The sequence below is a fragment of the Artemia franciscana genome, chromosome 10 (assembly GCF_032884065.1).
Source record: "Artemia franciscana chromosome 10, ASM3288406v1, whole genome shotgun sequence".
Classification (NCBI taxonomy): Eukaryota; Metazoa; Arthropoda; class Branchiopoda; order Anostraca; family Artemiidae; genus Artemia; species Artemia franciscana.
In genome coordinates, this window is record NC_088872.1 from 45984802 (window position 1) to 45999362 (window position 14561).

General features: G+C 35.7%; 1 protein-coding gene across 2 annotated transcripts in view; it reads left to right on the top strand.

Moving 5' to 3' along the window:
- LOC136032260 (bone morphogenetic protein 3-like) overlaps nucleotides 1-11415 on the top strand; it is a 54184-nt gene extending 42769 nt beyond the window's left edge. For both annotated transcript variants that reach the window (XM_065712508.1, XM_065712507.1), the window contains one exon: nucleotides 9080-11415. In XM_065712508.1, coding sequence (XP_065568580.1) covers nucleotides 9080-9271 — 192 coding nt within the window. In that variant the 3' untranslated portion in view covers nucleotides 9272-11415. The remainder of the gene's footprint in view (nucleotides 1-9079) is intronic.
- The last annotated feature ends 3146 nt before the right edge of the window (nucleotides 11416-14561 follow it).

Consider the following 14561-nt stretch of genomic DNA (forward strand, 5'->3'; position numbering starts at 1 on the left):
AGAGAATGTCTGTGCAGAATTCCTACTCTTGTTGATAGAAGAGCATCACCAAGTTCTGAAAAACCATGTTGTGACCAAGATGGGCCCAGGTCTGCACAAAGCCTCCATTCACACTGGAGGTCCCAGAGACTTCTTGCTACCCGATTCTACGCCGGTTTAAGCGCTTCGGTGTAGACTTAAGAAAATATGTCCTCCCCGTCCTGAGATGGTATCTGAGATCATTGCTTTTCCTAATTTCAATGATTTAAAGAACATGAAAATGGAACTTGGAACGTTACAACGTTAAATATGACTATAGTATCGAAATTTTGACTAAAGAATTCAGACGATTTGAACTGGACTTATTAGCAGTTTCAGGAACTCATATCCCAGGGATAGGAAGCATGAAATTAGGTGATATAGAATTTGTTTACTCAGACAGGAAAGATTGGGTGCTTAGACAGGGAGTAGGGCTCGTGATGAATAAGGAAGCTGCTAACTCTTGTTTAGCCTGGAAAGGTACTAATGATAGGATACTAATTGCTCATTTTATGACTAAAAAGTTCAGGGTATCAGTTACAACACACCGAGATATCCTGCCTCAGTTTACTTCAGTGACCCACGCACACAAGACGAGGCTGGCAACTTTTAAAGAGTGAAAAGAACTGTTAGAGTGGCCACCTACACACTCAATGACAAGATTTTTAAACTCCTTCGTTCCATACTACGTGAAGCACTACAACGACAATATCCTCAAATCGGAGTGACAGCTCATCATGCGTGTTCTTTATGTTGCATCTTTTTGCGTTTTTCTCCTTTTTTTTGTTTGACGATACCCATGTTATTGCATTGTGATAAATGGAGAGAATAAAGATTATTATTATTATTATCATAGTATTATATGTCGCTGTAGAGCCGACTGACGGAGATACTAGTGACTCAGATAAATTTTACTTACAGTTACAGGAGCAAATATACAGGGTCCCAGGTAGAAATATTGTGTTTTAATATGAGATTTTAACGTTCAGGTCGGTAGAAAAAGGGATAGAAGGTATCCTAGCATAGGTAAATTTGGTGTCGGAAAAGAAAACAGTAATGGCTACAGACTTCAGCAATTTTGTGGGTATAACATCTGATTATAACCAATACGGTGTTTGGTCATAAATTGGCCCATAAGTTAACTTGGTGTTCACGTGAAAGTAAGACAGCAAACCTTATTGATAAAGTAAAAATCACAACCTAGTAGTGTCTAGGGTTAATTTAAAGCTGAAATTTCGGAAGGGTAACTACCTCCTAGGAAGCTATGATGTTGGTAGACTCCAGGATGAGAATTTGAGAGAAAATTTCCAGGAACAGTTGAATGCTAAACTTGAGAGTTTAATATTTGACAATGCGGAAGATGGGTGGAATAATTTTTGAAAAAAAAAACGTGAATTTGCTGATTGTGTCATAGGCAAGAAAGTCATTATATGAAAGCAAAAGGAATGTAAAAAAAGTGGAGAAAGTATCAAAATAGGAACTAAAATGGTTTGAAGTAGAAGTCATGGATGAAATTGCAGACAATCGGGAAGATGCAGCTAGATGGCATAATACAGTACTGCCATATTAAAAACTGAGAGGGAGTAGTCAATCCGGACGTGTCCCAGTTAAATATAGGAACGGGACCACAATTAGCAATAAGGGAAGAGTTAAAGAAAGATTGGAAGAACATATTGAGAATGTGCTAAACCGAGATGGAGTTGCAGGTAATATATAAAGGAAAATGAAAAGTTTGTGATGCCTTGGATGTGAAGGAAGATTTATTTTGTGAGGAAGAATTGGTGACAGTGTTGTAAGGATTAAAAAAATAATAAGGCTCCCGGTGCTGATAGTGTGGTAAATGAGTTTCTTAAATATGGTGGCTCTGAGGTTAGAAATAAATTACTAAATATCGGGAATATGATTTTCGAAAAAGGGGAAGTACCTAGCAATTTTAGGAAAACCTTAATTGAACCATCTGTGTCAGAAAGGTGACAATAGTGAGTGTAGTATTATCAAGGCATTAGTCTGATCTCTGTAGGTACTCTAATTACTTAGTAATATGATACTTTCTAGACTGAGACATGCTGAAGACAAAGTTTTAATAGAGAAAAGTGCGGTTCTAGAAAAGGTAGAGGATGAGTCGACCAAATTTTCACTCTTAGGCTAATAATTGAGAAATGCCAGAGTTGTCAAAAACCTTTGGCCCTCAGTTTTATAGATTCTGAGCAAGTGTTCGATTCCGTTGATAGAAGAGTCTTAGCAAAGTTCTTATCCTTGTATGGTATACTAGAAAAATATATTAAAGCGATTAGTGCTATGTACGAGAATTAAATAAAAAAACAAGTATTTTTAACTATAAGTAAGGAGCGACATTAAAACTTAAAACGAACAGAAATTGTTCCGTATATGAAAGAGGTTGTCCCCTTCTCAACGCCTCGCTCTTTACGCTAAAGTTTGAGTCTTTGTCACAACTCTACTTTTTAAAACGATGAAAAACTAAACAGTCAAGGCTGTATGTGTTTTTTCACAGTTAAAAAAGAAAGTTTGGAAGAATAGTCTGCAAACCAAGATTAGAATATTAGAAGCTGTAGTTATGTCAGTGGTTAAATATGGCTCTGACATATGGGCGCTCCGAAAAGCGGATGAAGATTTGCTAGATGTTTTCCAGAGAAATTGCCTTCGGATTGTAATGGGTACCCGACTGACTGACCGTATTTCAAACAGTAGACTGTATGAAAAATGTGATTTAATCCTGCTTTCTAGGGGTATAATGAAAGATAGGTTGAGATGGCTAGGGCATGTTGTGTCGATGAAGAATAACAGATTGCCGAAGATTGTCCTTTTTTGGCCAACCGTCTAGTGCTAAACGGAAAGCAGGTCGTCCTCGTCTGGGGTGGGATGACGTCTTAAAGAAAAAGTTAAATGAAATGGGAACATCCTAGAAGGGCGTAAAAAGGGAGGCTTTGAAAAGGTTTGGCTGGAGGAGGAGCTTGCGTAGCTGTGTTGGCCTCAGGTTGCGTGATGCTACGGTGAGTTTTTAGTAGTAGTAGTAGTAGTAGCAGTCGTGTGTCAAATGTTTATGAAATATCCATCTTGTATGTTACTAAATCTACAATCAGCTGTTTTTTTTTTTTCATGAAAAACCTTGTAAACGTTTTCATCCTGAGTATCTACAAAACTTTTAACAGGGATATTTACTCGTGATATAGTTTTCTAAGGTTTCTTTAGAAATACTACTGATCAGATTACAAGGATGAAAGAAATTTACTGAAGCTAAGTTTATTTTTTTATAATATCCACTTTTTCTTGAACAGAATATTTACCTCTATCTGTTTTCTGTTTTTGCACCTAGTGTGACTTTTGACGTTAAAAGTAAGAAACTTTTAACTTACGCAAGCTATTTTTTGTATTCGTTTCTGGTCAGTGACTTATCATCTAAAATACTGCACATTGAAATATGAGTTAAAGGTTCCCTGGGCCAGCTATCACAATATAATCAGCACTTTTTGGAAAGCTGAAATAGGAAACTGTCATAATAAAATCAAATCGAACATAAATGTATACCAAGATCTGCACTTTTTTTCCTTATATTACTCTTCTTTCTTACTGTTAGGTGAATTTACTAAGAATCAAACAGTTCGTGGTAACGAACTGTAAGTAAGGAGCGATGCGGCTCATAGTAACCGAAATTCTAAAAAACAGAATTTGAGGTCAATAGAAATATGAAAAAAAAGTTGGCTTATTATGTTGAATACAAAAATATAAGATTCATTAACTTTAGTATTGCCAGTGAAAGGCTTAAAGTCTGAAAAATTTACCTGATTTTCGAAAAAGGGAGGTAACACCCCTAAAAGTCAAGGAATTTTAATGAAAATCACAGCATCAGATTCTAGTACTACTACTACTACTACTACTACTAATAGCTCACTACAGTACCAAGCTGCCTGAGGCCAACACAGCTACGCACGCTCCTCTTCCAACCTAATCTATTCAAGGATTAATCTATTCAAGGTTTACACCCTCCCAGGAAGTTCCCATTTCCTTTAAATCTTTATTTATGACATCCTCCCAACCCAGACAAGGACGACCTGCTTTCCGTGTAGCCCCAGACGGTTGGCCAAAAAGGACAATCTTCGGTAATCTGTCATCCTTCATCCGCACAACTTGGCCTAGCCATCTCGACCTTTCTTTCATTATAGCCCTAGAAAGCGGGATTGAACCACATTTTTAGTACAACCTACTGTTTGAAATATGGTTAGTCAGCCGGGTACCCAGAACAATCCGTAGGCAATTTCTCTGGAAAACATCTAGTAGATTTTCATCTGCTTTTCGGAGCGCCCATGCTTCAGTGCCATATTTGACCACTGTCATCACTGTAGCTTCCAATATTCTAATCTTGGTTTGCAGACTTATTTTTCTATTCTTCCAAACTTTTTTTAATTGTGGTAAAACACCCTGAGCCTTAGCTATTCTGCTTTTAACATCTTCACTGCTCCCACCGTCTTTACTAATAATACTACCAAGGTAAGTGAAGCTTCCAACCTGATCAATCTTTTCGTTACCCAATATCACCTTTTCATCTTCACTTATTCCTAGCCTTAGTGACTTAGTCTTCTTAACATTAATTTTCAAGCCTATTTTAGCACCCTGAACTCTCAAAATCTCTAAAATTTATTCATTTTGCTCACATTTTCATCTAATATGCTTAAATCATCAGCATAATCTAAGTCCAGGAGCGCTTTTCCTCCCCATTTGATTCCGTGGTCTCAAATTGCCTTTCCTGTGCTCCTTAAGACGAAGTCCATCAAAATGATCCATATAAAGGGGGATAGAGCACAACTCTGCATAACTCCTGATTTAATACAAAACCAGTTGCTAACCTTATTTCCTGCCTTAACCGCAGCAGCATTATTCTCGTACATAGCACAAATCACTTTAATGTATTTTTCTGGTATACCATATAAGGATAAGACCTTTGCTAACGCTCTTCTATCAACAGAATCGGACGCTTGCTCATATTCGATAAAACTGAGAACCAAAGCTGTTTGACAACGAAGGGACTTGTAAATTATTAACCTAAGAGTGAAAACTTGGTCGATACATCCTCTACCTTTTCTAAAACCGCATTGTTCTTCCCTTAAAACTTTGTCTGCAGAATTTCTCAGTCTAAAAAGTATCATGTTACTCAGTAATTTGCTACATATAGAGACCAGACTCGATAAAACTGAGAACCAAAGGTGTTTGACAACGAAGGGACTTCTCAATTATTAACCTAAAAGTGTAAACTTGGTCGACACATCCTCTACCTTTTCTAAAACCGCATTGTTCTTGCCTTAAAACATTGTCTACAGCATCTCTCAGTCTAAAAAGTATCATATTACTCAGTAATTTGCTACCTACAGAGACCAGACTAATGTCTCGATAATTACGACACTCACTCTTGTCACCTTTCTTATACGGTGGTTTAATTAAGGTTTTCCTAAAATCGTTGGGTACTTCCCATTTTTCAAAAATCTTGTTCATAATCTTCAGCAGCTTATTCTTAACCTCAGAGTCACCATATTTAAGAAACTCATTAATAACACTATCAGAACCTGGAGCCTTATTATTTTTTAATCCTTTTAGTACTGTCGCTAATTGTTCCTCGCAAAAAAAAATCTTCCTTCGCATCTAAGGAATCACAAACTTTTTCATTTTCATCTATATCTTTTCTTGCAACTGTGTCTCGGTTTAGCACATTCTCAAAATTTTCCACCCCGTCTTTCTTTAACTTTTTCCTTATCACTAATTGTGGCCCTATTTCTATCTTTAACTGGGACTACTCCAGATTGGCTACTCCCTTTCAATTAATTAACATGCCAATATAATATTTTACTATTATGCCGTCTAGCCGCATTTTCCAGATCCTCAGCAATTTTATCTATGGTCTCCACTTCACATCTCCTTAGTTAATATATTAATGCTTTCTCCACTTTCTTTACATTCCTTTTGTTTTCATACGACCTATCACAAAGATAATTCTTGTAAAAACCCCTTCTACTCTCTATTAAACCTAAGGCTTTTTCACTAATATTCCTAGTTGCAGTCTTAGCACTCTTCCCTAAGACACCATCAGGAACTTCACAAATTGTTTTTCTGAAATTATTCCATCCATCTTCCACATTGTCAAGTTTTAAACTCTCAAATTTAGTATTCAACTGTTCCTGGAAGTTTTTTCTCAAATTTTCATCCTGGAGTCTACCAACATCATAATTTTCTGGGAGGTAGTTATCCTTCCGAAATTTCAGCTTTAAATTAACCTTAGACACTACTAGATGTGACACTACTAAATTAACCTTAGACGATCATATTCAGGGCATCAAAGAACCACACCGTAGAGGTTTGAAGCTCCTGTTTGAAAAAAATGTCGTGTTTGCAAGAAATGATCACGGATGCGTGTTATTTTTTCCCAGGGGTGATCGTATTGAGCCAATGGCCATAGAACATCAGGAGAGGGCTGATTTTAACAGAAATTTAAATTTCAGGTGCCCTTTCCAATCGATCCAAAATATTGGGGGGTATCTAATCCCTCCTCCCCTTACGCCATTTTTTACCCAATAAGTCGCCTGATCCAAGTTTTGAGATAGCCATTTTGTTCAGTATGGTCGAAAGATCAATAGCTACGTCTTGGGAGATGACACAACCCCCCAGAACCACTGGAGGAAGCACCACAAGATAGGAATTTTTTCCACATTTTACATGTGGCAATGCTTTGGTGGAACTCTCAGGGGGAAATATTCAGCGGAGTTGGAATTCTCTAGGAAATTTTTGTGTGGGGATATTTTCCACAGGAGAAATTCCCCATGGGGAAAATATCATAAGGAGAGATTCTCCATGAGTAAAAATTTTGCTGAGGAAATTTTCCATTGAGGGTGGGGGTTTCTGGGAAAACATTTTTTACAAAGGGAGGATTCCCCTGCGACCTTAAAAAGGATAAAAATTTAAATAAAAACAAGTTTTTTCTTCAAATGAAAGTATGCTAAGGATTTCTTTCAGGCGGAATCATAAGCAAGAAATTTTCTGGGGGAGGGGGAATTCGCAGCGAGGATGGAATTATCTGGGGGTAATTTCCTGGTCGAAGAATTTTACGTGGAAAGAACCTTCTATGGCGGAACTTGGGAGGATTTTCCACGAGATTATTCTTGGGATTGCTTGAAAAACAATCAGAACTAAAAAATAAAATAAGACTATTATGCACTTGACTTGACATGCACATAAGTAGCAATCCAATTTGAGTAGAGGGTGACTTGAGTAAAGCACAAAAGTGGTGAAATCAATGAAAAACACTGAAAATTGTGGAGAAAACAGCACTTTTTGATATTTCAGATGAAGAAGGAGGTTTTGAAGCCTTGTCATACGTGCGTGTGGTACGACATGCAATAGGGAATCCAATACCTATCAATATTATTATTGCTTTTAACTTATTTACAATTTTGACAAAGTTAAGCTAAAACAGTGGAAAACATTGCGGTCATTTTGCAATATTGCAAAAAAAATTGCAGCAAGAATAATTTGGAAGTATTCAAAAAATGTAAGCGATACCAGTGCATGCTTAAATTAACTAGACTAAATTAAAATTGATCAAATAGAATTAACGAAACTAAATTAATAAATACTACTAAAACATTAAATAATTTAAATAAACCATAAAATAAAATTATTGTCTAAAATCAAAATGTAAGTTTCTGAAAATAAAGAGTTTTACAGACAATAAAAATGAAAGTTTTATTGCATTAAGGCTAAATTAAACTGTATACTAAGACTAGTGTTTTTTTTTCTTGATCGCATGGTTTGTATGGACAATAATAGGTGAGACTATAACTACTAATATTCTTTGTCTAGTCAGGGCAAAAATATGTGGATATACAGTATATCATAGCACTTTCACACACTGAGGCTGTCTCAAGATCCTGGGATTTCCTTCCTGAACTTCGCGCCTTGGGAAACTATATTAAACATACCCTCAAACAGTATGTCAAGCACATGTATTATTAAAATATATTAATATATTGGGGTTTCTATTCAAACCCTGGGTTTTTAGTAAGTGAATCTTGGTATATTTCAAATTCACAATGGTAGTCATGACGCAGTAACTGTTTTCTGTTCTCTTTTTTTCTGTTTTCTGTAATCAAATGTAATACATGCTAATTATGGTGTCTTGTTTGTTAAGGGTGAAGAGTTTCTTGTGGAAAGTTCAAGGGGTTTGGAGGAAAACTTTTTTGTTCTAGTTGATAAAAATCCATTTGTCATATTTGCTGAATTTCAAAATCTTAGTTTTATTCAAAATAATTAAGGTACGATTTAGGTTCTTTGATGATCTTTTTTTTTATTTTGAGACTGAGGTTATTCATAAATAGCTTATAAATTTAAATAGGTGTATAAACTTTAAATGTTAATAAATACTTGAATGATAATTGAGATGCTGGAATTTGACCCCAGCAGTGATGTAATTTCGTCAAAATCAAGGGGGTGGGCAAAAGTAAAAATTACAGTGAAAACTGAAAAATGATCCATATGTTACCGTAAAGGCAAAGATATACAAAAGAAAACTGGCCTGTTTCTATGGATACTTGAATTATGCAGGCTTATCTTAGTCTTGACAGGATTTTTGCAGAAACTAAATTTCAGCTGGGGGGGCAAATGAATTCTGGGGGGGCAAGCTTGGGTTTGGAGGAGGTATTTGCTTCCCCTGCCCCATAGCAAATTGCGCCCCCGATCATCAGGTAATGTATCGAAACCTTTGTATTAAGCAAGAGAGCCGCTTTCTAATTCTGTTCTACTCTCAAAGCACATGGAACGTCTATTAACGTCAAAACAATAACAATATACGCGTTATAGATCGTATGATAATAAATGATAACTTTACAAAACGTCTACCGGTCATTTACGATGCATTTCCCTGTTCAATATGTTTAATCAAGATATATTTAATGCTATGTTTCAATATTATCGTTTAATAAATGAACGATAGCATTGCTGTCTGCGTTTTCTTGAACCGTGTCTGTGAATATTTCCAAGATTAAAATAATTTATTTTCCAGAAAACTCATCAGACCAATTATGCTCTTCTTAGCGAATATCTCCAAAAACTACGAGCAGTTCCTGAAAGTCGAACACGATGCTGTATACCAAAGGAGCTGACTTCTCTTACTTTGCTGTATTTTGACGAGAACCGAAATGTTGTCTTGAAAAACTACCCACAGATGTCAGCCCTCAGTTGCACCTGTTATTAACGCATGCTTTAGAAAATATTTGAAATCAGCCGCCCGAATGAAAACACACTGGGTTCATTATTTGTCCGAGCCACATCTCAGTCACACCTATTGATAAAAAATGACAAGAATTTTGTGTGATATATGTTTTTTTTTTTTGCCGTCACGCTTGTACTACAGAGGTGGAAAGTTTAAATGGCAAGAACCAAATTTAAAAGCCCGTATCGGCACCAATTTGTTGTCAAGTATCGTTTATTATTGCTATTTTTATATTTTTTGACAGATTCGTTGAGATAGGGAAACAGCTCCTCCAAGCTACTAACTTCTTTAATCTTTAAATTATGCCTTAATGGCTGGATACAAGTAGTTTTTTGTCGGTGCCAACTTACCAAATCGGCTCCAATTCGCAAAGAAAATGGCACCAATTTGAGCTTAAAATTTTTTCAAGTTTCCGGTACTGATTGACAAATACGGTGTCAAATTTCGTTGTGATCTTCAAACGAAAAGAAATCCTCTATCGTTTCCTTCTCTTAGCAGGAAAATTACAAGAGCTAAATAATAATAATAATAATAAATACTTAATAATAAAAGAACTTCATATCTTAATAATAAAAAATTTAAAATTTAACAAATATTTTTTAATGAAATGAAAATTTTAAAGTTATAAGTTGGTTATAAATTTATTAATTCACAAACAAATAAATAAATTAAACATCACTTTTGCGTTGGAGAAAACCTATGAGGGTTTGCGGTCGTGCCAAAGTCCACGTAACTACTTACCAATTAACTAAACTATTTGATCGAATATAATCTATTAACTGAATATTCAATCTATTATAATCTATTAACCGAATATAATCACTCTCCCTCATAGGCTTTAACTCAACAATTGGTATATCATCATCGCCGGCAATACCGCTTGATAAATAGTCCTGAAGACTAAATTGGTCTTGATCACACATTATCGTCTGATCATTAATAATAATGATCATTATTAATAATAAAGATACTTAAGAATAATAGGAGAATTAAATAATAAATTGATATCAATCATGCAACTATTAATATCCTGCAGTTGACTAATAGTATCCATGAGGTTTAGTTTCGAAAGTCTTGCGCAAAAGGCATTGTTTTTGTACTGCTATCGTTTACCCACTGATCCTCTGAAGTAGGTGCCCGATAAAAGCTACGTTTCTCTGGCCCTTAGATCTTAACTCTGAGGGCTTAATCGTAAAGACTGCATTTGAAGCTCAGCTCTCCAAATTACACCCGGGATATATTACAAAAGTCAATTGTGGTTTTGGTGCCACGGTTTTTGGAGGTGATTTCATAGGAATTTCATGCCCTGAATTAAAATATGTATTTAATTTCTGCCTAGCAGCTAGAATTCTTAATGCATCTTATTGCTTAAGGTGCACCTTTTGCTCATATTACGCCAGGATGACTTGAAACTCCTACACATCTCTTTGCTAGAAAGTTTGCCTGGTGTGGCTTTTATTGCTCAATACTATGGCTATAATGTGGCTCAGGCATTGTTCAAGATATGTTGCATGTATCGTACCTTGTGTATAGTTTTCTGCACTGCTATACCGATCGATGATGACATATTGTCGTTGTTATGCATATAGGTCGTATCTGAAAATTTATGAACTTCTGAGATGATAGCCAAAAACTACTTACTCAGCTGTTCTTAAGGGGAACATCGGTAGGGTAATGTATTCTCAAATCAAGTTTCGATCCTGCTGATGCACGTTCTGCTGCTTTTCTTCCGTTTGAGAACAACTTGGCAAACAGCTTTTGAAACTATGATAGACTTTTAAAAATGTAAAATACGACCTTGAAGTGTACCAGCGACGATATATCATTCAATTTTGAGGTACTACAAAATGTCATATTTACTTATTTGTCGAATTAATATATTTTGTCATTTTCCGTATAGCCCCTAGTGGCCTTCAAGATTCATCACTGAAACCTGTTGTGCACTTAATGTGTTTTATTTTGGAAGGCCAGGGTATCACCTCAGGATCATAAGCCAATTTACCGAGATCATGTATTTTTTTCAACTGCTAGTCATGTTTCTACTTTTTAAGACTCAGTAAAAGTCACACAAGAGAGTTTATATCTTTTGTTCTATAATTTAATAAAATTACATTTTGTTGTATGTACGAGTGTTTAAGCTTTATTTCATGTTATTAATAACTGTAATTAGAATAAAAAAAATGCTTTCAATAGTGTATTCAATAGACTTTATGCTTAATAGTCTAAAGCATTATTGCCACTTCTTAGAATTTTTACCAAGCTCTCAGTCTTCTTTTCAGCCTTGGATCTCGAGAAAATTATGTATAATAGGTTTTTCGAAATTAAATCTTGGAATATGGTTAAGTGTATATTCCTGAGTTTGGAGATAAGCCAGAGTTCGTGTGAGAAGTAGTCTGTCGAGTATTTGCTCAGAAGTATTTTAAAATGCATAAAATTAAAAGATTAGCACAAAAAATATGCAATAGAGGTACAGAGAGATACACACTCGGCTTTCATCCTCTGCCTCGCCACAAAAGCCACATTGAGGAAAAAAAATTCTAAGATTGCTATTCAAGATCTACCTTACTGGTGGAAAATCCTACTCAATCAACAGCCAGATTACAACCAATTGCAGATACCTTTTGAACACAAAAATTCACCAAGTGTATCTAAAGCTGTGAAGTCTTTTACATTACCAAGAAGAAATAAAAACCTAAAACAAGAGGCGAAGAAACCTTCGGCCCCAACGATTAAGGATACTTTTAGATTCAGAGAGGACAACAATTTCTCCTGAGTCTGCATCCAGCATCAGGTCTGGAGCTCTTAGGAGCGCCAGACATGCTACATGGAAAAAAGAAATATTATCTGAAAGTTTGATTCCCATAGATGTGTTGTCTAATTCAGAAAGAAACTTGTTGATGTCTTTCCATCCTTGAATACTGATACATTTTAGAAGAAGAAGAAGAAATTTATTATTATTATTCAATACAATACAATACAAAATACAATTCAAAATGGAATTACAATACACTTATTCCCCCTCGAAAGGCTCCATGGCCAGGGATACAAGGGGGGTAAGTACATTGGAAAATATACTTTACCGACCATGGAGTAACTGATTTCGGGCCATGCCTTACCTAAACACTTCTAAAATCATGATGTCCCCTCGTGATTCTGAAATTTTTTACCCACAATTTTACATGTTTTCACCTGAGCTTAAACGACAATTAACTTCGCATCTTTCTTCGAGTCATCCTCTTGTGTGGAGTCATCCTCTTGTATATATATATATATATATCTATATATATAAAAATAAGTTGTCTGTCTGTGTGTCTGTCTGTAAGGTGACGTCATGTTTCTGTGTCGACTGACGTCATGTTTTTGACTAACGAAATTTCAGACCGGGACATCGGGACACAAATGACGACCGGGACATAAGGAATATAAATGACGACCGGGACACTCAAAGAGAAAGCGACCGGGACACAAGGAATGTTCCATTAGCAATCACCATCAACAAAGCACCGGGACACAAATGACGACCGGGACACAGGGAGTATAAATGACGACCAGGACATACTTAAAAAAAAAACTAAAAAAACTAAAAAAAAGGTAAAAACTACAAAAAAATAAAAAGAAAAAAAAACTAAAAACTAATAAAAAAACTAAAAAAGCTGAAAAACTAAAAAACTAAAAAAGAAAAAAAAATTAAAAAAGGAAAAAAAAATGACGACCGGGACACAGGGAATATAAATGACGACCGGGACACAGGGACACAACTACAACGGGGACGCCGGGGGCACAGGGGGATATATAAATGAGGACGGGGACACAGGGAATGTTCGATTAGCAATCACCATCAACAAAGCTCAAGGGTAATCATTAGAATCATGAGGTATAACTAAAAAAACTAAAAAAAAGGTAAAAAACTAAAAACTAAAAAAAAGAGCAATTCAAAAACGAATGTATATACAGACCGGGACACCGGGACACAAATGACGACCTGGACATCGGGACACAAGGAATACAAATGACGCCCGGGACACTCAAAGAGAAATCAAAGACTGGGACACCGGGACACAAATGACGACCGGGACACAGGGAATATAAATGACGACCGGGACACAGGGACACAACTACAACGGGGACACCGGGGGGCACAGAAGGATATATAAATGTTTTTATAAATGTTTTTATATTATGTTTTAAATATTTTTATATATAAATTTTTTATTTTTATTGTTTTTAGTTTTGTAAATCTACTTTATTTTTTAGTTTTTTCCTTTTTTCTTTTTTTTCTTTTTTAGTTTTTTTAGTTTTTTAGCTTTTTTAGTTTTTTTTATTAGTTTTTAGGTTTTTTTTTCTTTTTGGTTTTTTTGTAGTTTTTACCTTTTTTTTAGTTTTTTTAGTTTTTTTTTTTACTTATGTCCTGGTCGCCATTTATGCTCCCTGTGTCCCGGTCGTCATTTGTGTCCCGGTGCTTTGTTGATGGTGATTGCCAATCGAACATTCCTTGTGTCCCGGTCGCTTTCTCCTTGAGTGTCCCGGTCGTCATTTATATTCCTTATGTCCCGGTCGTCATTTGTGTCCCCATGTCCCGGTCTGTAATTTCGTCTGTCCACAAACATGACGTCAGTCGACACACAAACATGACGTCACTCGACACACAGACACACAGACAACTTATTTTTATATATGTAGATATTCTATTCTAGAGTAGTGTCAGACGAAGGGTGCAAGTCCTGCCTATGACCCACTAAAATATTCCCATGTCCCATCGGTGGTATTTGTGCCATACGCTGGGACTCATGGAATTAGACTATTCATCTGTACCTTGGGGCAATCCATATCAAACATGATTTGGACTTCATATTTTTAGACTTCATCTATGTTGGATAATTGATTAATGATGGTTGGTGGCTTGCAAGAAAAAATTTTGTTTTCACTAAGACAAATATTTTCAAGCATGATTTTTGTTTAGAGTTAACTTTTGTGAAGTATTTTGATGATAGTTTAAAGAAACCATTTTTCTTAATAAGGGGCATAACTTCTTTAAATAGTGTAGAAATGGGTATCCTCTTTTAAGCACCAGTGATAAGCTTTAGTACACAGCGAATGATTGATTCGACGATTGAAAGTGAGTTTTTGGATGCAGAGTGATAGACAGGATACCACAATCAAGTATCCTTCCATATATCGCTAAAAGGAAAATATTTTTAATTGATTCTCAGCTAGCATCCCGCTTTGCTGAGTGACAGCATGCATTCAAATGACAAATATGATGATTTTACTT